The sequence below is a fragment of the Muntiacus reevesi genome, chromosome 2 (genome assembly GCF_963930625.1).
Source record: "Muntiacus reevesi chromosome 2, mMunRee1.1, whole genome shotgun sequence".
Classification (NCBI taxonomy): Eukaryota; Metazoa; Chordata; class Mammalia; order Artiodactyla; family Cervidae; genus Muntiacus; species Muntiacus reevesi.
This window is the reverse complement of record NC_089250.1, coordinates 179,775,792-179,801,753: the sequence shown is the minus strand read 5'-3', so window position 1 is coordinate 179,801,753 and position 25,962 is coordinate 179,775,792. Positions and strand designations below refer to the sequence as shown.

Here is a 25,962-nt window from a genome sequence, read left to right as displayed (position 1 = left end):
TTAAAAACCTTTGCAGGCTTTTTTCAAACTTGGGCGTTCGCGGGCTTTTCAGCTTTCCCCTGATAGGTTCCTTTTTTCTTACTGGGCGCATGTTGATTGGCTGGCTCCAGGTGGCCTGATGGGGGTAGGGAATCTTACCATTTCGGGGGAAATCTAAACTTAGGTCCGGGCCGCCTGTCATGGTGTTAGCCCTGGCAGCCTCACATTTTTCGCCTAAGCATTCATCTAGAACGTTTCCGATTACAGGGTTTATACTTAACTGTCCCGTACATAGTCTTCTTGCCTCAATGGCCTAACATTCTCACTCTAACAAAAATAATGTTCCACAAATCTCAGGTATAGTGTAAATTCTTTGGACAATAAAACAATACATGGGAAGGATCACAGTAACATGTTTGACATTTCTGAAAATAGTACCATGAGAAAAACCTGATAGTTTTCTTTACCTGAAACCACAAAATCTCAATTTACGACGATTAACTATTAAACAGCAAAAACACCTCTAAAGCAGCAAAACACCTCTATTAATAGTAAAATAATGGCAGTAAAGCTGGTTAATATAAATCTTCTATTAAAATCCTATATACCCCATTTTCTAATTTTACAGAAATACCCATAATATCCCATGTTGTTTAAAGAAAGAGTAACAATGAACCAATAGCACCAAGGAAATAGCAATAGTGAAAACCCTTTCAACCAAGGAGCAAGTAAACTAAAGCAGTATATCTACTTCTAAATCTAAATACCTCTACTCTTTTTGATTCTAGAACATTATAATCTTTTAAGCAAGCAGTCAAACTATACCTGTGGCCTTTTCTTTTATGACTTGATGTTTATGGTCATGTCCTGAGCCAGAGGAATCTTGAGCATTTCCAAAAAGGCTTGGACTTTTCCAGCGAGGCCTTATTACTATATATTATCATTTCCAAAAATTAATAGAAAGCCCAACAACAGTAAGACAGAAGGACAAAAGGGACATACCGGGCACCTGGGACAACCTCGAGGGGAAGAGCTGCCTTGCAGTTTCCTTTCTCATCCTGGAGGCTCTGGAGGGGACATATTGGGCCCCCGGGGCAGCCCCATGTGAGGAAGAGCTGCCTTGCAGGTTCCCATGACCTTGTCATGGACTCGGTGCATCCCGCCTGCTTCCAACAGAGAACTACATGTTGGACTCTAGAAAAAGTAACTTTGCATTTAAGCATAATTCTAAGTTTATGAGCCTCCTAAAGGTTTTGATGGGAAAATGATCCTTTATGAAATGATAATAATAGATGGTAGTTGGAGTTAAGAAAAACTTTGTCTCGGTAAAATAAAGATGCAGAAACTCTATTTGTTCCCCAAAGTTCTGGGGGAGCTATTCCTCTGGGCCTGTTATAGCCACACTTTCTGGGAAACAAACTCACTCAGAAGGACAATGCAGATAGTAGAGTGCAGTTTATTACACCGGCGGGCCCAAGGCAGTCTCCTCTTAGCCAAAGACCCGGACCAGCATTTGTGAAAATCTTTTATACCCCATGTGTACGTGTCCAAACCCACCACCCCAAATCCCTTGAGGCTTACAAAGGAAGGGTAAATACAATCACAATAACCTCATCATTCACGTGTTATGTGTTCAAACAATTAATAATAAATAAGTCCGCAGTTACATTCCAACCAGTTAATAACCGATAAGCCTGTGGTTACATTCCATAGATACTGTCCGGAGGCAGGGATGATTAGTATCTGTTTTCTCTTAGGTGATGAATAACCTGGATACAATCTTCAAGGTTCCCCTGTCCGGAGGGGGTCTTATCTTTCCATTGTCGTTCCCACAGGCACTAAGCAGAGAGTTCAGAGTCCACTGGAGAGGTGGCCGAGCATGATCAGCATGGACAGGCCTCAGATGGAGTCAAGGCCCTATGAATTCCTTCTTCATTTCCTCCTCTTGATGCTCTTAACTCATATTATGAGCATCATTTATAGGGATATATTGCACCCTGGCTCTCCAACTGCCAATTAGGGAGAATGACATCAACCTTTAGGTTACAAAGTTCATAATATATTGTAAAATTCAGGGTCCACAAAGCAGAACTATCACAGCAACTATAACAGTGGTAAATATAGTTTTCCACCAATCGCCCTTCACCCAAGATAGGGCCAAAGTCCAGAAAAGAATGTTTTCATTTGACTTGTTTTTACCTGATTTTTCTAAAGTAGTCATCTAAAGTAGTCGATACATTGTCAGATAAGTCAGGAATGTATACACAACATTCAACCTTAATTATAGTACAGGTTCCTCTTTGAGCAGCTGTATGTCCAAAGCCATTTTATTATGAATTACTGCTTTTTTCATTTAGATTTGCTTTTCATTTAAGGCTTGGATGGCTTCTGTTTTATCTAGGAGGGCCTGTTTGTGAAATTAGTCAAGGCCTCTACTTTAATCATAATATATTTGTTGTCCCTATAGAGGGTACAAAAAAGGCAGCAATATACTCATACCATTGAAACAGATCTTGTCCACCTAGCATGTAAATAAGGTAGATTTACTGGGGCTTGTTGTAGGTTAGGCTTTTGTTACACTGGCATTTATATCAAATGTAACCCCATGACCCGATCTATTGACTGTAGGTGTTACACCAAGAGAGCAAGGAGAGGTTATGATTGACAAGAGAGAGGAAAGTCTCTTTGTCATCCCAGAAAAGAGCAGAGTGGTTTAAAATCTCCTTGGCGGAGCAGTGACACCCACCAAGGAAGTCCATCCATCACAGACAGAGGCATTGTCCTACATACCCAGAAGTTTTAGGTATTGTGGAAGTCCACATAGGAATGTGCCCATGAGGTGAAAATGTTGTCTTGAGGTGAGACGGAAGTTAAATTCAAATTCACGTTGATGAAGTCAAGCAGCAGGAGTTGATTGTGCAGCTTCATCCTAAGGGGCTCGTCCGGGATCTTCTTTTCCTTCTTCTTGAGGATGGTCTTAGTCTCTTGAGGATCAATGTGGTCCCTCTGTGCAGTCCATTCAGCGTTTTCTGAGTCTGCGTGGTATGCTCTCTTTACCCTCATGTGATGGATTAAGGGACAATACCTGCAACTTTAACTTCAGTAGGGGTAGTTAGAATAACATAAGGGCTCTTTCACCAAAGGGCTAGCAAATCATGTTTCCAATCTTTGACCCATACTTGGTCACCAAGTGTAAACTCATGAATCTGTTCCCCAAGGGGGAACAGCACCCTTTCTTGAACAAACTTAGTTACCCGATTTATTACCTTACCCAGTTCCATCTGCTGTGAAATCCTATCCCCCCTTACCTGAGGCAAACTTGTTGACACCTGTTTTATTATGGGAGGCCTCCCATACACAATTTCGTATGGAGAATAGCCTTGGGACTGTGGGGTCATCCTGAGTCTGAGCAGAGCCATGGGAAGCAAGTCCACCCAGGAGCAGTCAGTCTCTATGATCCACTTGGAGAGTCTCTTTAAGTGTGTGGTTGGTTACTTCCACCATCCCAGAACTCTGGGCCTATATGCAGTGTGCAGTTTCCATTTGATGTTTAAAGTTTTGCTTACTTGTTGTACTAAATCAGCTACAAAAGCTGGGCCATTGCCTGATGCAATGCTGGTAGGAAATCCAAATCTGGGAACTATTTCCCTAACCAGGCACTGGGCTACTTCTGATGTTCTTTCAGTCCAGGTAGGAAAAGCTTTTACTCATCTCAGGAACGTACATACCATGGACCAGCAGGTAACAGAAGTGTCGGTGAGGTTTCATTTCAGTGAAGTCCACTCCCAGGTGTTCAAGGGGCAGTGTGCCTTTCAGCTGAATACCCGGAGGTTTTTGTCTGAATACCTGAGAGGCAGTGTTAAACTGTGAGCAGGCAGCATGGCCTAGGTGGGTCGCGTGGTGTGTTTGGCTTACCAGAGTGTGTGCCAGCTCCTCCAGTACCAATAATTTGCCACTTGGCAATTCCCACCATCTCTTTTCAGTCTTGATGGCCCCTTCCGCTCTGGCTAACCTGACAGCCGTTGTCCTTGTCTTATCAGGTTAGTGCCATCAGTATATAGGACCCAATTAGGGTCTGGAACCTTGAGCCCTTATTTAAAACAAAACCCAGATACCTAATCTCCTCTTTGTAGATCTGTGCCTTCTTCAACATCGGGTAACCTGCTTCCATCAACAGCTGGAGCAGTGCATTTGTCCCTTTCCAGCATTTTTCCTTGATCTCAGGCAGCCAGCAGCAGGTCATCCCCGTATTGTAGGAGCTGACATCCATACTCTTCTGGATGAAATGAGTCCAGGTCAGAAGCCAAGGCTTTCCCAAAGATGGCTGGGGAGTTTTTAAACCCTTGTGGGGGAGTCCAGATGAGCTGTTGTGTGGTGCTCCCGACTGGATCTTCCCATTCAAAGGCAAAGATGGGCTGTGACTTGGGAGAGGCAGATATAGCTTGGGCGGGCCGGATCCTGGAAGTATTGGCCAGAGGCTTCTGTCACCGGGAGCGGAGCCTGCCAAAACGGCGGCTCTACGACCTCTGGGAGAGCTGGCGGAAGAGCAGCGGCAGAGCAGCGGCTGCTGCAGGAACTTCACCTGGCCCTGGATTGGGCATTAAGGCGGCCTCCAGTCCTGGTGAAACACTGGGAGGCAGGCGCGTCATTATTCAACATGGGGGAGGGATCAGGTCATCCCCGTCCAAATCCTGTAGGATTTCCTTTTTTATCATCAGTCAATTTTTGTGCCATTAATATTTTTCCCTTTCCCTTCTGGATACAGAACCTTGTCCAAGTAGGAGGGTCTCAAGCTAACCCTAGCCGTGAGTCAATAGATGGATATTGATCCAGGTGTCCTGACTCTCCTGTGACTACTGTATATAGATTGCTTCCACTATTTTTGAGTTCATGGTGTTCTCTGGTGGCTATCCTGCTCCCATAGGGGGCCATTCGACCTCACAGAGTATGTGGAGGTGGTTAGGCTTCATCTTCACCCCATAGTCTCCTCCTAATCCCTTCTTATTTTTAATCATGCACTCCAATGCAGTTGCCTTAGATTCACTTCCCCCCATCTTGCTTACCTTCTCGGACCTTCTTCTACTTTTCCTTTTCATTCTGTCTACAAAGTTCTCAGTACCCTATGTACTTCTGATATTTCCACTCAGTGACACTTAAATTGTCATTCTGCCTCCTTCCTAATTGGGGTGAGAAGAGCCTTACCTGCCAGATCCCAGAGGGAGAAGGGGGATCGGCGTGTCTTCATCCGCCAGTCAGCACAGCTGAACCAGAACATCACATGGTCCAAGACTGTTTCTCCCTTAAAGTCCATTCTGCCTTGGTGGGCTTGATCAGGTGCGGATGAAAACACAGATGGGTTAAATATCCCATGTCCCAGGCCATCTCCGGAAAAGCCAATTCATACTCACTTCTGTATCCGCCTCCTTCTAGCCTAACAATTCCGAGGGGGTCAAGAATTTCACAGCAGATGGGACACCTCCTGGGGGAGGGCAGAATATGAGCATACAAGGACCAGTTTCCTATCCTAAAAATCCCCTGGTAATCGCTTGGTAATAATTTTCCCCGAGACGGCGTGGAGACACCTCCTGAATGACCTTCACAGATTTCCTTCCTAAACCCTAGCACGCTTGTCGACCTGTGTACCAAGCAATCGCCACCTGCCTATTCTAGGCTCCTGTGGGTCCCTGGTCCTTCTAGTCCCTCCCAGGGGGATCAGGCCCCCTCTTCCACCCTGCTGGGTGGGTTCTTCCTCTCCTGAGCGCTCAGTTCCCCTGCTGCCGTCCACTACCTGCTAACATGAAAGGTCCAGGCGTTGAGAAGCAGAATCCTTCCAGATGGGCAAGGCGCCTTCCCCCCTCTAGGAGATTCACGCTACAAAGCCTCGGGGTGGCCTGAAAGTGAGGAGTTTCCCGGCCAATGCACCAAATGTTATAGCCAAGCTTTCTGGGAAACAAACTCACTCAGAAGGACAATGCAGATAGTAGAGTGCAGTTTATTACACCGGCGGGCCCAAGGCAGAGTCTCCTCTTAGCCAAGGACCTGGACCAGCATTTGTGAAAATCTTTTATACCCCATGTGTACGTGTCCAAACCCACCACCCCAAATCCCTTGAGGCTTACAAAGGAAGGGTAAATACAATTACAATAACCCCATCATTCACATGTTATGTGTTCAAACAATTAATAATCAATAAGCCCGCAGTTACATTCCAACCAGTTAATAACCCATAAGCCTGTGGTTACATTCCGATAGATACTGTCCAGAGGCAGGGATGATTAGTGTGTGTTTTCTCTTAGGTGATGAATAACCTGGATACAATCTTCAAGGTTCCCCTGTCTGGAGGGGGTTTTATCCTTCCATTGTCGTTCCCACAGGCACTAAGCAGAGAGTTCAGAGTCCACTGGAAAGGTAAGGCCCTATGAATTCCTTCTTCAGGACCCGAGTGTTTGGGTGCCCTGGTCTAGTTCTTGCTGACACGTGGGGGCACTGGGAGGAAAAGAAACCACCTGCATCCCGGCCCCGCCCACATGGGGACACTCCGCTCCCTGCCCGAGGAAGCCTGCAGTGGGCTGAGCTGACAGGACACTCCGTCTGTAGAGCAGGGGACTCCTTCCAGCCTGGACCTGGCACACAGGAGGAGCCTGAGCTGAACTGGGGAGGATGGGGGAGCAGGAGCGGGGGTACTGAGGGCCCCAGCCTTTCCCAGTGTGCCCAGGGCTGAGCGCCCACCTCAACTGGAAGGGCCATGGTGGGAGCGAGGCTGGCCGGTGGCTGGCACTGGGCCCAGGATGGCAGCACTGCTGGCCTGAGCTAACCGGGGAGGAAGGACGGAGGGGAGACCCGAGAGATGAGGCAGGCGGGGGGCTGCAGGAGGGGCGGGAGCGCTTTCTTTCTCTCCTTTGTGGGAAATATGCCTTTCCCTGGGCGGGCGGGCAGCCGTCCACTCAGTGCACACTCATGGAGCTGGCGAGGGCCTCTGAGGGTGTTCCAGCCTGGAAATGGGCTGTATCCAGCCACTCGGTCCATAAAACTAATGCAGGGGACGCAGGTTCCATCCCTGGTCTGGGAAGGTCCTACAGGCTGTGGAGCCACTAAGCCCAGGCTCCGCAACTGCAGAAAGCCCGTGCGCAGCAAGGAAAACCCAGCTGTGGGAAAACCGTGTGAGAATTTTTAAGATATCCAGGTCCTCGTCTATGCACCATCCCCTCACAGAGCCCCAAGGGTCCACAATTGCACACACCTCTGTGGCCAGCACCCCTGTAAGTGCGGGTCCCCATTTCCAGGACACTTCAGTGTTGCCACCGATGCCTTCAGGAGCAGCTCACAGTGCAGCCACAGAGGGCAAGTTGCCCGCTCCCTTGCCCGAGAGAGGACAAGGTGTCTTGTCTTTCCTTGTGGTCCGTGAGCCTGCTAGTGGACCAGCTGCATCTTTCTCATCTTCTCCTGGTGATTGCCAGGGTGCAGGGTGTTTCCAGTGTCTTCTTTCCTTCTGGGCTCTTTTCGTCAGTGTGTGAATTCCCTTTCTATCTCAGGTGGGTTCACGTCTTATCACTTGCACAGCACATGATTCCTTCCACTTTGCTTGATGATATGCATCCTTTTACCCATTTTACAGTTACATAATGCTTCTTAAATGAATCTGTTATTTTAATTTTTTGGCTGTGCCAGGCGTTTGTTGCTGCACAGGGGCTTTCTCCAGTTGCGGCAAGCAGAGGGCTCCTCTCTGTCCCGGAGCACGGCTTTGGGCGTCTCACTGCAGCGGCTTCTCCTGTTGCGCTAGGTCACATGGGCTTCAGTAGTTGCTCCACAGCATGTGTGATCTCCCTGGACCAGGGATGGAACCTGTGTCCCCTGCACTGGCAGGCAGAGTCTTACCCACTGAACTGCCAGAGAAGTCCCATATAACATTTTTTAAGATGTAGTCAAATAAGTAACCTTTTCTTCATGTTCCCCAGTTCTTTGTCTTGCTTAAGAAAGGCTTTCCTATACCTGTATTCTAAGGGACATATTCTAGGTTCCTTTTAATATTTTCATTGTTTTATTCTTGACAGTTGATAACCTCAAATTTCCCACATACTGTGAGGTAGGATACAGAAACCTCCTACCACAGGGCCTGTTTCCATCTTCAGGTGAGGCCCCCAGGTGGGCCTTTTCTTTTTTTTTTTTCTTTCTTCTTTTTTTTTTTTTTGCCTTTTCTATTATAAAGACTCTTGTTACTTAGCAGAGATCCCCGATTCTGGTCCATCTGCAAATTCCCCAGCCCCCCAGCTCCCCACCTCAGAGGAAGCACAGATTCCTCCCCTCCTGCCCGCTGGGGAGCTTGATGCTGGAGTCTCACTGAGGTGACCCTCAGAGCGGGTAGGGCTGGGGCGCCGCTGAGCCCAGCCTGGGGCAGGGATGGGTGTCAGATGGTACAGTCCTCGGGGCTCAGAGCTAACCACAGCTGCTGTCCCTGCATGATCTGGGTCAGTACAGTGCACTAAAATCGAAGCTCAGCAAAACCCATAATAGAACCTGGGAGCCCCCAGCAGCCCTGGGTGAAGAGGGCCTGCCCAGATTCCAGAGGAATAAATAAGAGTTCACACCTGGGCCTTTCTCCTCCCTCCTCACCTTGCCTCATCCCTCCCTTCCCCCCAGTCTTCAGTGGCATTGGGCTCCAGGGGTCAGCTTCTCCTCCCTCCAGACCAGTAAATCCACAAACACACAGACACACACACACAGGACACAGACACAGACACACATATTCAAAAAATTCAAACAGATATAACCCCTCTTCCCAGTCCTCAGCCACTTGCTTCCCTTCCTGCACCAACTGCTGGATGCTTCTAGGCATTTTCTACCTTTGAGACACGCAAATTAAACAATTTTTTTTCCACAAAAAGTGGAGCTTTCTGAACACATTATTCTGCCCTTTCCTTTTTTCTGCTAACGGTCCTCCTGCTAGACCATTCCAACCAGTACACAGAGCTTCAGGATTTTCAGCCCACTGGATCAGTGTTTATACCATCACAGCATTTGAATCTCCATCTGGGTACCCGTGATTCAAATGCCTCTTTCCCTCATGACAGGTATCTGGGCGCAGGCTGCACTCATGCAAGCTCATGCTTCCGCGACCATCTCTGCAGGGAAAATGCACAGTGGCGGCAGAGTGAGGCTCCCAGAGGCTCAGCAAACCTAAGAAAGTCTGGGCATGCAATCAGCTTTTTGAAGATTTGTTAGGTCAAAGAGAAAACGCCTTTGGGTGCTTTTCATTTTGCATTTCTCTAAGGAGGGAAATTTGCATATCCTTTGCAGGAATCTTCTCCAGTGGTTTCCTTATCGGTATTGGTAGTTTCCTGGCTGGTGTTTCTTATTTATTTGTAGGAACTCTATATTGTTAGTAATCTCTGTAAGATCGCCTCTTTGTGATGCAAGTCCAAGGGTCCTCCCTTTTGAGGCTTCCTTTTTGAGTTTGTTGCAATTTTGCACTTAGCTGAATTTCTCAGTCTTGCCTCTAGTCTCCTGGGTCGTATTTAGAAAAGTCCTCGCTTCCCCTGGACGCTAAAAAAGTTTCCCTAAATTCTCTGGAGTCCCTTCATCGTTTCCTCTTCACGGTGAAATCCTTAATCTGTTGGAACAGACCCCGGAGTCAAGGGCGAGGAGTGACTCGCACCACCGACAGTCCACAAAATATGTGCAGGAGCCTCTTCATCTTTCCATGGAAGTGTTTTTCACCCACACTCGTAGCGCCTTTGTGGTGTGGCGCGCGGGGAGGCCCCGCCGGGGACTCTAGATCCGGGAGGCGGGAGCGGCCGCCGGCGGGCCGGACCTCCCGCGGCGCCCAGCCAGCCACGCAGCGACCCGGGTGCCCCCAGACACATGTGGGGCGCTCTGCGGCTGCCTCGAATCTCCTGCGCATTCCAAGCCACGCCGCACCATTTCTGCCTCAGAACCAAGACCCCCGCGGTCCTCTGGGTCCGGCGCCACCTTCTGCCCCCACTCCGCCCCCCGTGTCCCGCGACCCTCCACCGCATCCCGCCTCGCCTCCGCTACTCTGCGCGCAGTGGCAGACCCGCGTTCCCGCTCAGTCCTGACCCACCTCTGACCCATTTTCCCAGAGCGCCCTCTTGATCCGCAGGACGCCCCCAGCCCCGCGTCGCACCCGGCCTCGTGTCACCCTCCCTCGCCCCATGTCACCGCCCCGCGTCGCCCCTCTGTCCCGCATCCTCCTTCCGATCGCCTTCCACGCGCGCCCCCCGCGCGCAGCTATTCACCCAGCGCCCCTCTCCGCCCGGACTCCGGCGGGGCGGGGCCTCACAGGCGGAAGTGCCCGGGGCGCCGGCGGCCGGGACCGGCCCGGAGGATGGGAGCCCTGGGCAGAGGCGGCGGCGGGGGCCGCAGTGGCGGCGGTGGCTGCCCGAGCGGCGGCGGGGGCGGCCGGCCTGGTGCGCGGGCCGGGTAGCGCCTGGCCGAGCGCGGAGCCATGCGCGGGGCTGGGACTGGGACCGGGGGCGCGGCGGTGGCGGTGGTGATGTCGCTGCTGCTGCTGCTGCTCTCTCGGTCCCCGCCTGCCGCCGCTGGCGACGGCAGAAAGAGCGGTAAGCGAGCGCGGACCCGCGGGCGCCATCCCCGGGGCGCGGGCGGGGGCGCGGGGGGGAAGGGGGGGGCGGGTCCGGGATTGTGACTCACCTGGGGGCACCTGTGCGCTCACCTGGCAGGGACGTAGGCCTCAGGTCCTCACGCCGTGTTGGGGGCGCACGGCGCCCCCTTGCAGGGCGCCGAGTGTGAGAGCGATCGGACAGAAAGGACGCCCTCTCCCCCTCCTCTGTGCCCAGGGCCAGGTTCGGCCAGACTGTCCCCTTGAAGCAAGCTCTCCTTTCCTTCCTCCTCCCAACGTTCCGGTCGGGTAGGACCTTCGGGCACCAGGGTGAGGTTGAGCGGCCCAGGGGGGACTCTCCTTTGACTCCAAGGGCTGTGAGTGCGAGTCCCCAGGAGGAAACCTTGGGCAGCGGGGTTCCTGGACGCCATCTGGTCTGGGAGAGGGGCAGAGTTGGAGAAAGTTGCTTAGATCCTGGAGTCGCAGCCAGGTGCGTGTCATGGCTCCGCCTCTCCCACAGTGACCACTACCCCAGTGCAGTCACCTTCAACAGCTGGCCTCGCTTGTTGGAGGGTGGACTCCCAGTGGTCCCCGGGACGCTCATAGGCCAGAGTGGTTCAGAGAAATGGCCACCTCTGTGCCGTTTGGGAACTTCGGCTCTGGGTGATGAAGGCCCAAGGGGGCGGCTAGACCAGAAGGTGCTGCTGGGCGCCTGGGGGTGCTGAGTAAACTATCTGACTTCTGTGGCCTTGGGCTCTCTGACGGCTTGCTGGCGGGGCTGGGAGGGCCCAGATGCCCCAGGAGGCGGTAGGCAGCTTATCCAGCACAGCATGGGGCTGGCTCCCAGCCCATCCCCCCCTTCTCTGAGATCTTGCTCCTCCAAGCTCCTGTTTCTCTGAGGGCTGTGCCTCTGGTTTCTGAGCCTGGCTTAGCTTGAACCAAAAGGCAGTTTCCCCAAGGCTGGCCCCTGATGAAAGCGCTCCGCTGGGGACCACCACCCCTACTTTCTCCTTTTCTTCCTTCTCCCGAGTCAGGGCTAGGTACGGAGAAAACCTTGGGCAGCCGCTCCCCTCCTGGGCCTGCTGAACTGATCCTGCTTTCTGTGTGATCCTGGCTTCTGGAGTCTCTGGGTGGGCAGGGTCTCCGTACTGGGTGCCTGTGCTGGTTTGGAGGATGTGGGAGAGGATCCCCTTACTAGGGTCCCCAGACTGGCTCAGGGACTTTCTTTCTCCTACCCCCAACACTGTGTCCTTGGAGGGGGTTGTGAGCAGAGCAAGTGTGCATGTGGCTGGTGCTTCCTGATACTGGAAATGTGACTTCCACATCTGGCTCAGATGTGTGAATGGCCTGGTACATTCACCAAGATAATGGAGTGGGCGTCTTGGGCAGGGAGGTCGGGGTGCAGGGCTGGGGATGGGATGGAGGGGCTGGGTGGCCTGGTGGGAGGTCTTATCTCTTGTGCGCCCTGAGGAGACTTTATAACCACTGAATTGCAGGTGTCCAGGGCTGGCGGGGGAGCCAGAGGACCCAGTCCCTCTCAGGCCAGGGGATTGCATGCCACAGCTGAACCTCTCCTGCCTGGCCATGTCCAGCAGCTGGGTGCTCGGAGGCTGACTGGCTATTTCTCTAAGGCCCTGTGATCCTGTGGTGGTGGTAGTGGGGGGATGGTGCAACAGCCTCAGGAAAAAGTTTATATTAGTTCAGTGGCTCCTAGTCTCTTAGCACTCAGGCCACAGCTGGCAGTTGGAGCCTGGTGACCAGCAGATACCTGGAAAGCCTGGTGCCTATGCTGTGTGGTGCCTAACCCTGCCCAGTCCCCCATACTGGGCTCCTGGGAGCTCAGATGGCTTTGTAAGTGGGCTACTCTTTTCAAGGTGCTCCCATGGGTGTCAGGAGGCTGGCTCACCTGCTCACCTGGCCCGGTGGAGGGGCCCCGGGCTTGCTGCTGGGATGGTGTGGGCTGCCACCCTCCCAGTGGGGCAGGGGGAGGAGAGGGTGGCCCCACCCTGCTGTGTTCACAGTGTGTTTCTTCCTGAAGCACTTTAACATCCATTAACCATGGAGGGAGGGGCAGCTGAAGGGAGGTGCTGTCCTACTCAGCCAACTAAGAGGAAGCTGGGCCCAGGCCGGAGAAGGGACGGTCAAGGTCACTCCGCGAACAAGGCCTGAGCTGGCGGTGGGGCCATGCTTCCTGCTGAGCAGCCCAGGCACCTCCTTAGTCACCCCTGGACACAGAGCGCCTGGGTGTGCCTGTTCTTGGCAGGCCTAAGAGCATTCTTACCCATTCGTGGGGCAGGTGGTTATGCCGTGGGCCCCAGACACGAGGTTGTACTGGTTAATGGACTCTCCTAGGAGGCTCCTAATCCAGGGTGGGGTCTCCAGAGACCTTTAGAGCTGGTTTGGAAAGGCTGGTGTGACAGGAGGGGCCTCAGGTGACAACTTGCGGAGTGTGTTGGGGAGAGGAGCCATGGAGGTGAGGGGCTGGGAGACACTGCCAGGACTGGGGAGGTCCGGGGTGGGGCGTAGGCAGCTAGCTTGTGTGCTGCCAACCCCTGCTTTGTCCCTGTGCCACTCTGCAGGGGCTTGTGCCCACTGAAGCAGCCGCTCCAGCCTAGCTGCCCCCCCCAACACACACACAGGGTCTCTGCTCGCCTCCTGTCTGGGTGAGGACGGACAGCGGCTCTTCCTGAAACCCCAAATCATGGCCTGAGCAGGCAGCCACCCTCTGGACCTGATCGCCCTGCCCTGTCCGCTGCAACCAGGACCAGGGATCCCAGCACTGGGGAGACTCAGGGGAGGTGGGGTGTGTCCTGGCCTCCAGTGCCCAGGGCAGATGGGAGGAGGGATGGGGCTCCCACCTTGACCTCTTCCTGTGCCTTTCATCCTCCATCCCTCAGCCCCAGGTGTGCCAGGGCTGCGGTGGGGGGGCCCCGGGGGCTGTGAGCAGTGTGGAGAGATGCAGCCCTCTGAGGGGGGCTCTTCCTGCTTCTGAGATTTGAGGCACTTGACCTCATGTTGACCCAACATGTGATTGGTGTTGGGGCCTGTGGACTTGTTGATTGTGGGTGCCTGGTGGGTGGGATGCAGAGATCTGGGGGACTGAGCCTGTGAGTTGGAGGTCGTTGGCAGGGCTGGAGGGGTTAGGAAGATGGATGTGCAGACATGGGTGAGAACGTGATTCTTTTTTTTTTTTTCTTTTTAGAACGTGATTCTTGAGTGAAAGCTTCCGAGCCCCAGCCCTCACCAGGGGCTCGGGGGCAACAGTGACTTTTCCCAGGTTGGGGGTGGTGTGCCAGGCATCCCAGGGGCTCCATGGCTCCCCTGGCTGCTTCTCTGAGGCCAGGCCAGGCAGAAGGGCCTCCGCCTTCCGCCTTTCTCCGTCTTGTCCCCAGGGGAGGGCTCCCTGGCTCCCTGGCCGCCTGACAGTGCCTTCTCTGCAGACTCCAGGCTGGTGTCAGAGCAGTTTTCCCAGGCCCCGCAGAAGCTGGCCTTCTACAGCTGGTATGGCAGCGCCCGGCTCTTCCACTTCCGTGTGCCCCCGGACACGGTGCTGCTGCGCTGGCTGCTGCAGGTCACCCAGGGCAGCGGCTCCACCTGCAACAACGTGGAGACCACCGTGTAGGTGCCAGCCTGCTCGTTGCCTGCCTGCTGGAGCCGCCCAGGGCCACACCCGAGCCCTCCCTGCTCTCCCTGCCTCCAGGTACTTCCGGTACGGCGCCCCTCCTGTGATCAACCCACTGGGCACCAGCTTCGCCAACAGTACCTCCGTGCAGCCCTCCTTCCTCCTCAAAATGCTGCAGGGCAACGCCTCCGTCAACGTCTCCTACCCAGCACCTGGGGACTGGTTTGTGGCCGCCCACCTGCCCCCCTCCTCCCATAAGATTGAGGTGAAGGTAAGGGCACTCCCTCTGGGGATGGGGGCAGCATCGCTCAGGGCACGAATGACTGGTCCCTGTTGTTCGCCTTCTTAGGGCCGACATTGCTCAGGGCTCTGCTGCCCAGCCCTGCCCCCCAACCCCAGGCTCTTTGGGCCAGCCCTGCCCGCTGCAGACCAGTCACTCGCCCTCAGTCCGTCCTTGCCCCTCTGGGCCAGTCCCGCCCCATCTGTTCTAACCCCTCCCCCCAGGGCCAGCCACACTCCCTTTGGGCCAGCCCCGCCCCATTCGCTCCAACCCTGCCCCCGGTCCATCCCTGCCCCTCTGGGCCAGCCCCACCCCATCTGCTCCAACCCTGCCCACTCCGGGCCAGCCTCGCCCCTCTGGGCCAGCACCCCTTCACCTTCTTTCCCTGTCCCTGCTCTTTCCTCAGGATTTTGTTCCCACCTGTGCCTACATCTTCCAGCCGGACATGCTGGTCGTGCGAGTGGTTGAGATGTCCATCCTGGAACCTGACGTGCCCCTCCCCCTGGTCCTCCTCTCCCAGCCCAGCTACCTCAAGTAAGTGCAGGCTTGCTGGAGTCGACAGCCCAGCTGTCCTCAGGGCAAGTGAAAAGGTGGGGGGTCCAGCTCTTGGTCCCCACCCTGGAGGGTGAATTTAAGCACGGGGTCGGGGAGGTGGGCTGAAGCTGCAGAACCCAAGCAAGGCCGTGTCCCCTTGGCTACAGAGTCTTCATCCCCAAGCACACCCAGGAGCTGCGGCTGGAGCTGCAGGGCTGTGTGTCCAATGGGAACCTGGGCTGCCCTGTGCACCTCACTGTGGGCTCGGCCACCCTGCCAGGAAACTTCCAGAAGGTGCTCACTTGTAGCGACCCCACCACGGCCTGCCGCCTGCTGCTGCCCTCACCACCCTGGGAACGGTGGCTGCAAGTGACGGTCAAGAGCCTGGCGGGGCCCCGCGTGTTGGTGACGTTTAGTGCTGTGGCTGCCCTCACAGGTGGGCTGTGCGGGGAGGTTGCTCTGCCCCCCTCCACCCCCAGGCCTGCCTGCGCTGAGCCCCTTGTGGTCCTGACAGCCTGCAGACCATGGACTGTGAACCTCCAGCACCCTCTGCAGAATAGCCCCAACCAGAGCAGCAACGCCTCCACGGGCCCGCCGCCCCCGAGCCCCAACACCCAGGACCTGCACCAGAGCGGCGAGGCGGGCAGTGGCCCCTTTTGCCTCAGGAGCTTCCCTGTCCTACGGGAAGACATGGACGTGGTGTCCGTGCGCTTCCGGCCCCTGGACAGGGTCTCAGTGCTCGTGCAGTCAGACATGCCCTCGGTGATGCAACTGTACCTCAACACGGGCATGGACAGTGGGGGCTCCCTCAGCATCTCCGTGAACATCAACCAGGTACCCTGGTCCTCGAGGTCGGGTCGGGATTGGGACCCAGGGCCTGGGGCTCAGACCTACCCGAGTTGCAAGGACTGCTTAGGCCTTCCTGTGCTCACTTTGCTATGGAGATTGGGTCGGAATGGCCTTCCTGGCAACAGAGTGAGCCTGGCAGGGCATTGGGCTGGCAGAGGTGCCAATTGAGAAACAGGCCTGTCGGCAGGCCTGGGGCTGCACGGGGGCAAGGGCTGAGGCTGGGACCTTTGGCCTGGGGGGGAAGGTCCTGGTGAACCCCAAGCCAGTGGGAGCCACAGAGAATAGCCCCTAGTACCAGAGGTGAGCGTGAGGAGGAGGCTGGGGACTGACCCTGCTTGGCCTCCCTTCTAGACCGTGATTGCCGACAACACCTCGGTGGTGGCCTGTGTGACCGCCGGCTCGCCCTTCCTCAGCTTCAACACTTCACTCAACTGCACCACAGGTACTGGCAGGCGCGACCAGCCCAGGGACCGGTGGGCATCTGGCCGCCTCTGACCGGGCCTTCCTACTGTCTCCCTGCAGCCTTCTTCCAGGGCTACCCCCTGTCCCTGAGTGCCTCGTCTCCCACGGTCAACCTCAGCATCCCCTACCCAGAGACAGACAACTGGTACCTCTCCTTGCAGGTCCTCTGCCCTGAGAGGCCTGAGTAAGTAAACTTGGGGGCAGGCGGCCAAGTGGTTGTGCTCAGGACTGTGGATGGGGCTGCCTGCATCCCAGTTTGGGGGTGACCTGTCTTCCTCCAGCCGTGCCGGGTCAGTTGCCTCCTGCGGGGTCCCCCTCTCTCCCCGGCCACTCCTCCTGTGGCAGCTCCGAGAGCGAGGACGCAAGCGGGGACGCTGGTCCCAGCCCCAGGCAGGTGGGCAGGGAAAGGGTGTCCTGGCCTTGCAGAGCCCCTTGTGGTTGCAGTCCTCCGGGGCCCAGGTGCCTCAACTCTGAGTTCAGGTGTCCAAGGCCCTCAGGGAGCTCCAGAGAGGGACTGGCCAGCAGACCTCCGCAGCCAGCCTTCCTGGGGCCCCTTCCTCGCAGGGAGTGCGTGCAGGCCTCGGTCCTTGTGGACACCACCTTGTACTTGGTGCCTTGCCTGAACGACTGCGGACCCTACGGCCAGTGCCTTCTGCTGCGTAGACACGGCTACCTGTATGCAGGCTGCAGCTGCAGGGCAGGTAGGGATGATCCTGATGCACCTTGCACCTGTGCCCATGGACCCCAGCCCTGGGTCTCTTGCTGGCAGCCACCCCAGCTCGGCCAAGGTTGGAGGGTGCCCCGAAGAGTGGGGGCCACTGCCTCCTTCCCCGGCCTGCTGTGCCCCCTGACCCCTGTGTGGGCTCACAGAGACACCCCTGGAGATGGGACTGCTTTCTGGCCTTGGTTTCCCCTGCTCACACCTGCCCACACTGGCCTCCATTTGCCCACACCTGTCCTGACCCGCTGTGGGGTGAGGAAGGGTTTCCTCCTCAAGGCCCTGGACACGGAGTACGCCCTGAGGTTCCTGAGCAGCCGCTGCCTGGCCTGGCCCCACCGACCCAGCCTCGGCACCCACAGTGCTGTGTTGGCCCACAGGCTGGCGTGGATGGAGCTGCACAGACAACAGCACAGCCCAGACTGTGGCCCAGCAGAAGGTAGCCACCCTCCTGCTCACCCTGAGCAACCTCATGTTCCTGGCCCCCATCGCCATCTCCGTGCAGCGCTGCCTCCTGCTGGAGGCCTCGGTCTACGCCTACACCATGTTCTTCTCCACGGTAGGCCCGCCCGCTCCCTGGGGTGGGGGGAGGCGGGGGGCTGGGCTGTCACTCACCACTTGGCCCACAGTTCTACCACGCCTGCGATCAGCCGGGTGATGCTGTGCTTTGCATCCTCAACTACGACACGCTGCAGTACTGCGACTTCCTGGGCTCTGGAGTGTCCATCTGGGTCACCGTCCTCTGCATGGCCCGGCTGAAGGCGTCCCTGAAATATGTGAGTGACCTCTTGATGCCTGGGGTCTGGGTCCTGGGAGAGCAGAGGCCCTTGTGCACAACCTGTCAAGAGAGACACCAGAAAGGGGGTTCCTGCTGCACTTGGAAACCTCTCGTTCTGACCAGTCGCCTACTGGCAGAGGTGCCTCCAGCTGTGAAGGGACTGTGCTGGCTGCTTGGAGGCTGCCAGGAAAGGAGGTGGTGGGCAGGGTTAGGCCAGGCCCCATCCAGAGAGGAGGCCTGGAGCCCCAGACCTGGACCAGACCTCCCCGAGAAGCTCCCGGCTCTGCTCCTGGAGTCTCTGTACTGAGGACACTTTGGGGCTTGGCTGCTGGAGATGCAGGCCCTGGACAAGTCCATGCCTCAGAAACTCCCCTGTGGGGAGCTTTCTTGGTGGCCCAGTGTTTCGAACTCTGCGCTTTCACTACACTGGGCCTAGGTTGATCCCTGGTTGAGGAACTAAGATCCCACAGGTTGTGCAGAATAGCCAAACATAACGACAACAAAAAACTGCATTAGAAATACACCTGTGGATGGACCTGAGGGACCAGTGGATCCCAGCAGTGCGAGAGCTGGGAGAGGAGCACCTCCTCCCCGCCAGCAGAGCAGGACACAGGGTGCCAGTTTCTGCAGGGGGCCTGGCAGGGGTGATGGGGGCGATGGGGGACACGGGGATGACCAGCAGGCCCACACCGCCTACTCCTGCTGGACCTTGTGCCATCGAAGACAGCCTGGCCTCGGGCTCCCGTGACCCCACCATCATCTCTGTGTTTCGCCCAGGTCCTCTTTATGCTGGGCACTCTGATCTTCGCCATGTCCTTGCAGCTGGACCGCAGGGCCGCCTGGAACATGATGGGGCCTTGCCTCTTTGCCATCGTGGTCATGGTTACCATGTGGGTAAGGAGCTGGGGCAGGCAGGGTTCCTGCCCAGACCCCCTCCCCTGGAAGTTGGGGTATAAGAGCATGGGCTCCCCGTACATGCTCACCCTGCGAGGACAGAGTGTGGCCCCTCGTTCCGTCCATGTTCTTGTTCCTGGGTCTGTATTCTCCACACCTGCCGAGGGCTGCCAGCGGCACCTGCAGGGGCCCAGTGTGGCCTGGCACCCCTTGAACCCCTCCAAGCAGCCCACACTCGCAGCCCTGGGCAGCGTCCTGAGATGCACGTGTGGTTTCCTCCAGGTGTACCGCTGCGGGCGCCGGCGCCACTGCTACCCCCCCTCCTGGCAGCGCTGGGTCTTCTACCTCCTGCCCGGCTTCTCCCTGGCTGCCCTGGCCCTCACCATCTATACTTCCATGATGACCAGCGAAAACTATTACTACACCCACAGCATCTGGCACATGCTGCTGGCAGGGAGCGCAGCCTTCTTGCTGCCGCCAAGGGACCAGCACACCGAGCCTTGGGCCTGCGCCCAGAAGCTCACCTGCCACTATGAAATCTGCAAGAACCACCGGGATGAGCTGTACACAGTGACGTGACACAGCTGGCATGGGGGGGGACACCTGCGGCTTTGATGATCTCTCCAGCCAGGGGCAGGACCAAGGGAGAGGGACTCTATGCGGATCGATTTCCAGCTGAATAAAATTGCCCTGCACACTCTGACTTCCTCCTCCCAAGGGAGGACCACACCCCCAGGTCCCTGTGCCTGCGGGCTGCCAGCTGACTCGGTCCCTCTGCAGGTCCCAGCTGGTGTCTGTAGGGGCCCCTGGGGCCTGGGCCAGGCTACCTAGAAACAACAGGTACCATGTGGGGGCAGGCTCTGAGTTATCCTGGCCTGGGGATGGTTGGAGGGAGATGTGGAGTGGGAGTCCCCCACTGCCTGGTTCTCCTGTGAGGCTTTGGTGTGAGACACCCAGGTGGGCAGAGGAGCCCTGAGCCCGCCTCCCATGGACCTCTGGCTTCTTGACTCCTTGTGCCCTGAATGCCAGCCTGCCTTGGGCATTGATCTATCCCCTGCTGACACACTTGTCATGGGAAGGAGTGACCACACTTACCATGGAGCTGATGGCACTGAGGGTCCGTAATGGCCTGCTGCCATGGGTGGCATGGGGGAAGCTGACTTCTGGCTGTCCAGTCCTCCCCCTTCACTTCTTGTGGCTCTCAGTTTTGAGATGAGCTTCCCAGGTAGGAAACTGCCAAGCAGCTCTCAGGACGCTGGGCCCACAGGGCACACCTTGTCCCAGCTTTGTGTCCCACCAGCCCCTGGGTTCTGGGCCCTTGTCTAGGGAGCATCTCCTTGTATTCCCGGGAGAGCAGGGATGGCTGCCGCCTTCCACCCAACTGCACATTTAGGGAGGGGACTCCTGGAGACCTGGCTCAGCCTTTCTCTGGTTGTGGAGATGCCCAGTAAGGCTGCTGTCTGAAGGGCCCAAATGGGGCCATGGGAAGCTGAGTAGCTGAGCCCAAGGTGGGGGGCACGCGGCCCTCCCACCTCCTGGCATCTCCTTTTCTGAGTCCTGTCCAGGCTGTGGCCTCCCCAGAGGAGGCTTCCTGCTCCTCCAGGAACCCAGCACTTGGCCACCGGAGCTGGCTTATAGAGGAGAAATATTTATATGCAATATTTTCAGGGGAAGATTTTTCAAGACATTTAAAACGTATTTTTCTGTAGCTCTGATTTCACTGTGATTGGTGAATTTAACATTCTACAATGATGTTTCAAGGCAAGAGTTTTTACATAGTTTTCTGCGCTCTTTCCGGGAGGCGGGAAGGTGGGGCCGAGATTGACAAGCCCCCGCACTTGCCGATGGTGCCTAGAGCCGCCGCCTTTTCCGCAGGGAGTTTTCTATCGTCCGTAAAGGCGGGAAAGGGGGCGGGACGAGGCGGGGTAGACCGACAGCCTTTGCAGCCAGCCAGTCAGCGGCGGGTGGAGGGCCCCGATCCCGCGGCGCGACTTCCGGTTCCGGCGACGCAGGGATTCTGGAAAGTAGGTGGTGTGGCCGGTCTGGGGTCGGGGTCTTGCAGGGTAGAACCCGGGTCATGCGTCTGCGGTCGGGGCTGCGCGAAGGGTTGGGCCGGTGGCGAGGATGTCGCGGGAGCGGGGGTATGGTTGAGGCCGCCTGCTGCCGGGCGCGCGTGACCGGCGGCCCCGGCCTCCCGCCAGGCTCGCCGCGATGCCCCTGCACAAGGTCCCGGTCGGCCTGTGGAAGCGGCTGCGGCTGCGCGAGGGCATCTGCTCCCGCCTGCCCCCGCACTACCTGCGCTCCCTGGAGGAGGCGCGGACGCCCACGCCCGTGCACTTCAGGCCGCAAGGGGCCAAGTTCAAGATCAACCCCAAGAATGGGCAGCGGGAGCGTGTGGAGGATGTGGCCATTCCCGTTCACTACCCCCCGGAGTCCCAGCTGGGGCTCTGGGGCGGCGAGGGCTGGCTGAAGGGTTACAGATACGTCAACAACGACAAGGTGGGTGAGCAGGGCGCGCTGGAGCCGTGCTTCCGCGGTCTCGCTGCCCTGCTCCGCGTGGGCTTTGGGGGCATGTGGACAGTGAAAGGACGCCCACCCTTCCGGGAGAGGGCCTGACAGTGTGGTGGAGACAGCTCTCTCTGAGGTGTCCTCAGGAGTCGAGTCTCAGTTCTGGCAGCCAGGTCGAGTGTACTGATGGGAGGAGCCCTGAGTGTTGAGAAGGGCTGGGGGTGAGGTTTCAGGTCACCTGTCAGCTTGCTGCCAAAGGTTCACCTCGGGTCCTGTCTCCTGAGTCTGCTCCTAAGCGGTGCTGCCTCTGGGGCGAGCTTGGGATTGGGGGCTTTGTGTCTTTAAGGCCTCCCAGACTGGCGTCTCTTTGCCCGTGGCCCCTTGGTCCCTGGTTTGGAATGACCTGTGAACCACAGGATACAGTTGTGTGTGTGCTGTGTCTGGAATGAAAAGCAGCACCCTGGGCAGAGTCTGGGTGGGGGTGGTCCCTGCACTCCAGGATGCGGCGAGAAGCAGCAGGGCTCAGCAAGCCTCCCGCACTTGCAGTTCTCCAAGAGGGTGAAGAAGGTGTGGAAGCCACAGCTGTTCCAGCGTGAGCTCTACAGTGAGATTCTGGACACCAGGTTCACTGTGACCGTGACCATGCGCACCCTGGACCTCATTGATGAGGCCTATGGGTTTGACTTCTACATCCTCAAGGCAAGCATATCAGCACCAGGCCGGGGTCCCTGGTGAGATGTAAACGGGACCATGTTCTTTCCTGGACACCCCAGTGGGAGTCAATTACTGTGGACGTGGGAAGCACAGCCACCTCCTTCTCTGTTCTTAGACCTTCCACTCTTCCAACCTGGGTGTGGGGGCTGCCAGCTGCTGGGGGGGAAGCTGGAGGGGCCAGCTGTTGGGTGGGCGGGGCCCTGCCCTCAGCACCTGGCCCCATGCGGTGCCTCCTGCCAGACCCCGAAGGAGGACCTGTGTTCCAAGTTTGGGATGGACCTGAAGCGAGGGATGCTGTTGCGGCTCGCCCGACAGGACCCCCAACTGCACCCGGACGACCCCGAACGGAGGGCAGCCATCTATGACAAGTACAAGGTTGGGGCTCCAGCCTTTACTGACTGTTCCTCGTGGGCCCCCCAGCTGGCTGCCTGAACCTCACTGAGACTGAGAGCCTGTCTCTGCCTGCCCAGGCGTTTGTCATCCCGGAGGCAGAGGCTGAGTGGGTCGGTCTGACGCTGGATGAAGCCGTGGAGAAGCAGAGGCTCCTGGAAGAGAAGGTGAGCGTGTGGGAGGACCGGCGAGAGCCAGAGGCTTGGTGCCGCTGCTTGCTGTGCCCGCCTGGCACTCCTCAGGGTCTGCCCAGTACCACCCGGAGGCCTTTGCGTCTGTCCCTTAGAGGAGTCTGTAGGACGTGGTAGCTGCTGCCCCCTCCCTCTGCCTTTATTCTCTGCAGTCCAGCCAGGGAAGCCAGGGGCAGGTGCCTGATCCTGTGGCCCTCTCCCACAGACAGGGCACTGTCCTCTGGGTTAGGGGCTGGTGTTTGGTCACAGCAGCTGGACTCCCAGCCTCCCCAGACCGCCTTATGGTGACCCATCTTGCCCCTCCAGGACCCCGTGCCTCTGTTCAAGGTCTACGTGAAGGAACTGGTCGAGCAACTTCAGCAGCAGGCGCTGTCCGAGCCAGCTGTGGTACAGAAAAGAGCCAACAGGACATAGCTGCCCGGGGACCTGGGCCTGACGGCCAGGCTCAGCACTGTGGACAGAGCCTGGGGCCTGGGTGACAGCCGCCCATGGGCAGTGGGTGAACCCATGGCTGTGTGTGCTGGCCACGCAGTTCCTGGGTAGGGTGGGCTTTGCGGGAGCCCCAGGATTCCCAGAGGCCTGGGGCTGTCTTAACTGCCTGTGTGGCTCGCTGCTCCCTCCCCCTGCAGCAGGGGCCCTGTTGAGGAGGATTACCACTCTCCGGGCCCAGCCTGAGTAAAGTCTGAGCCAGGCCACGTGTGTGCTGCTTTGCTTAGAGGATCAGGCTGACTCCCTGCCCAGGTGGTGCCGGGACGCAGCTCAGGTGGGTAGTGGTCCCGGGTGTTCAAGACTTCAGTCTTGTCTCTCGTGGGGGACCCAGCATCTGGGGAGCAGAGTGATGCTGCCCCTCCCACCGGTGCACGGCCCTGCCCAGGTGAACTGTGCTCCAGAGCCATGCCAGGTGCCGTGGCTGGGCTCGGGACTTGGCTGCACAGGGTCCGCGCCAGCTCAGCCTTTGGCATGGTGAGCAGCCTCACCAGCCCTGGGAGGCGCGGGGGCAGAAGGTGTCCTGCAGGGAAAGCCTTGAGGCTGCAGCTTCTGGCAATCCCTCCCTGTCATGCCCAAAAGGTGACCTGTGATGTTGGCGCCCCTTCTCTGCTGACCCACAGCCTGAACTTGGCGGGGGCGCTGTGCCCCCGGTGAGAGGCTGGACCAGGCATCTGAGGCCTCTCTTGATCTGAGATTTGGGGGCCATGACCCTCTTTGCTGACCTTTACCCAGGAGTCCTAAGCACTGAGGTCCATTCGGGTTTCTCTGGGAGGACGAGTGGGTGCCCTGACCAAGTCCTGTGGCTGACTGGGCCACCCAGGAGTACCATGCTCCCCGGAGGGTTGCCGTGGAGGTGATACCACCTGGACTGTGTTTATCGAACAGGAGACCAGAGAGAGCCTGCAGCTGGCTGGTGAGCACGGCTGCAGGAGGGCCCTGGAGACCCTTGGCTCCCGGCAAGGTCATCCAGGATTGGGGGCTGCCTTGGGGTCAGGGCGCTAGCAGGAGTGCCCTGGAGGTCACCAGTCCCTGTCTCCTCCATGGACCTCCAGACCCCATGTGTCCTACCCCTGTTTTGTGATTGGTTTTAATTTTTTAAGAATTTTACCAAATGCTGATGGTGCCCAGCTCTCCCCTGGCCCGGCTGTGTGAGCTGGCGATGTCCAGCCCAGTTATCCAAACCACAGCCCCAGCTCGGTGGACTGGGGGTGCTCTGGGTGGGCCACATTCCCTCTCGTGTGCAGGGTCTCCTCCCCACCTCAACCCCCCAGTCTCCGCCTGGGTTCCCTGTGATGTGTACCCAGAACATTCCCCATTCACTGACCTCAACTCTGGTAGTTCTGCTTTGCCTGCTCCTTCTTGCTCCAACTAAGGCCGTAGCCAAGGGCGCACCTGTGTCATTCCTGGGCCCCCAAAGGACCCTGCACCGGCACAGGGTATGTGACCTGAGTAGGTGGGGGCTGGGGCAGATATTGGCAGTGACTGTGGGTTGGGGGGGGACTGGTGGGTCCTGGGAGGCCTCTACTGGCTACTGGGAGGAGCTTGGCATGCCCTGAGAGGGTCACTAGCCTGCTCGCCACACGGGGCCGAGCTGGCGAAGGGTCTGAGTGCAGCCTTTTTCTGCTGGTGTAACAGCAGTTTCATCAAATTCTCCCTGATACCCTTGACTCAGGAGAAGTTTTGCAGCCCTCATTGCAGGGCTGACTCACTCCCCGACCCCTGGGAAGCCACCCCCAGGCCTGTGGGTTTGGTCTCGGAGGGGCAGTGGTGAGGGGACAGGGACTGCCCTCCACGTGTCCCACCGCCAGTCCTGGTCAGGCTGAGGCCCCCTGAGCTGCCTTTGCCCCCCTCAACCACACCCCTGCCATGTTGCTGTTTGAGCCTCTGGTTCTGCCCTGGCTGAGGTCCTGCAGCTCCTCAGTACTTGCGTTGTACTGAGGAAGGTCAAGCCTGTAGAAACTGGAGCTGCCCTGCACTGGCTCCTGGCTGCAAACCGGCCATGCCCCTGTCTCTGCACCAGCTGGGTCAACCCTCCTCTTGTGTTTCCACGACAGCAGAGCTCAACCAGTATGCTTCCCTGGTGGACTGGGCAGGAGGGTGAAGCATCACGGTGGCTGTGGACTAGGGAGGGGCCCTCGGGGCCAGCCCTGGGGGCCCTGACAGCGTGACCATCAACACCATGGTGTCCTGAGGCCCTGTTGTGTCCACTGCCTCCTGAGGTCCCTGAGTCCCTAGAGAAGGGGATACCCTAGGCCCAGAGGGGCAGGGCCCCTCAGGAGGGTCTCACCTGAGTCCTCCCGTCTGCACAGGGCAGCCTGGGCCCTGTCAGGGTGTGGGGGAGGCAGAGGAGCTGCGGGGGCATCCACAGGCACCAGGACCCGCCCAACCTGCACACCCATTGCTGCCCCTTGAGCCAGCTCCCGCCCCCGCTGGCTGCCCCCAAGGCAGAGCCCTGCAGGGGTCAGAAGAACCTGTGCAGGCTGGCGCTCCCTGGCAACAGGCTGGAGCCCTCCCAGCACACCTGGAGCCCCTTTACCAGCCCCAGGGGCCCAGCGCTGAGTCCCCGCCTATACTTTGCCCCTGGACAGGCTCTGCCTGCTCATGGTGTCCACAGATGGGAGGCCCCAAGGCTAGGGGTGGAAGCTCGGAGACTGGGCAGCATAGGGTGGGGCTAGGCCAGTGTGAAGAAGTCTGGGATGAATCTAGGGTCCTGGTCAAGCAGCTTCTGGGCCCAGCCTAGCATGCCCTCTGCCTGTTCCCTCAAGTGTGTGAGCCCTGGGTTCCTTTCCTACACTCCCCTTGACTCCGGATCCCTCTGGCTTTGGCAGTGGCCTCCGCAGGGTCTGCCTCAACCCTGGCTCTTCCTGGGGCATGAAGCTCACACCTGCTCCTCCATGCCCGGCCTCTGGCCTCCATCTTCTGCTTGGCAGGTGGGGCTGGGCTGCCCAGGGCTCTCCAGTGGCCTTCACGGGGGCCTC

General features: G+C 57.5%; 2 protein-coding genes across 4 annotated transcripts; both read left to right on the top strand.

Moving 5' to 3' along the window:
- The first annotated feature begins 10,224 nt into the window (after positions 1-10,224).
- On the top strand, positions 10,225-19,281 carry PGAP6 (post-GPI attachment to proteins 6). 3 transcript variants are annotated; one of them, XM_065923914.1, is made up of 13 exons: positions 10,225-10,556; positions 13,996-14,173; positions 14,256-14,448; positions 14,864-14,991; positions 15,159-15,427; positions 15,506-15,825; positions 16,192-16,282; positions 16,363-16,486; positions 16,867-17,003; positions 17,401-17,579; positions 17,716-17,796; positions 18,576-18,692; positions 18,975-19,281. In XM_065923914.1, the coding sequence occupies exons 1-13, from the start codon at positions 10,442-10,444 to the stop codon at positions 19,269-19,271; spliced, it is 2,229 nt and encodes a 742-aa protein (XP_065779986.1). In that variant the 5' UTR covers positions 10,225-10,441; the 3' UTR covers positions 19,272-19,281. The 3 variants fall into 3 exon arrangements, with proteins under 3 accessions (XP_065779986.1, XP_065779985.1, XP_065779987.1); XM_065923913.1 differs by having other exon boundaries at positions 10,233-10,556; positions 17,650-17,796; XM_065923915.1 differs by lacking the exon at positions 10,225-10,556 and adding an exon at positions 11,128-11,253 and having other exon boundaries at positions 17,650-17,796.
- A 1,298-nt stretch (positions 19,282-20,579) lies between these two features.
- On the top strand, positions 20,580-23,203 carry MRPL28 (mitochondrial ribosomal protein L28). Its single transcript, XM_065923916.1, has 6 exons — positions 20,580-20,716; positions 20,894-21,191; positions 21,747-21,899; positions 22,155-22,289; positions 22,385-22,471; positions 22,802-23,203. The coding sequence occupies exons 2-6, from the start codon at positions 20,904-20,906 to the stop codon at positions 22,907-22,909; spliced, it is 771 nt and encodes a 256-aa protein (XP_065779988.1). The 5' UTR covers positions 20,580-20,716; positions 20,894-20,903; the 3' UTR covers positions 22,910-23,203.
- The last annotated feature ends 2,759 nt before the right edge of the window (positions 23,204-25,962 follow it).

What these genes read in the sequence shown, in the direction of transcription:
- PGAP6 (XM_065923913.1), top strand. Translation starts at nt 10,442, where the DNA reads ATGCGCGGGGCTGGGACTGGGACCGGGGGCGCGGCGGTGGCGGTGGTG. An exon ending in TCCCAGCCCAGCTACCTCAA is followed by an intron (nt 14,992 to 15,158) that starts GTAAGTGCAGGC and finishes CCTTGGCTACAG; the next exon opens with AGTCTTCATCCCCAAGCACA. An exon ending in AGGCTGCAGCTGCAGGGCAG is followed by an intron (nt 17,004 to 17,400) that starts GTAGGGATGATC and finishes GTTGGCCCACAG; the next exon opens with GCTGGCGTGGATGGAGCTGC.
- MRPL28 (XM_065923916.1), top strand. Translation starts at nt 20,904, where the DNA reads ATGCCCCTGCACAAGGTCCCGGTCGGCCTGTGGAAGCGGCTGCGGCTG. An exon ending in GATACGTCAACAACGACAAG is followed by an intron (nt 21,192 to 21,746) that starts GTGGGTGAGCAG and finishes CCGCACTTGCAG; the next exon opens with TTCTCCAAGAGGGTGAAGAA. An exon ending in AGAGGCTCCTGGAAGAGAAG is followed by an intron (nt 22,472 to 22,801) that starts GTGAGCGTGTGG and finishes TTGCCCCTCCAG; the next exon opens with GACCCCGTGCCTCTGTTCAA.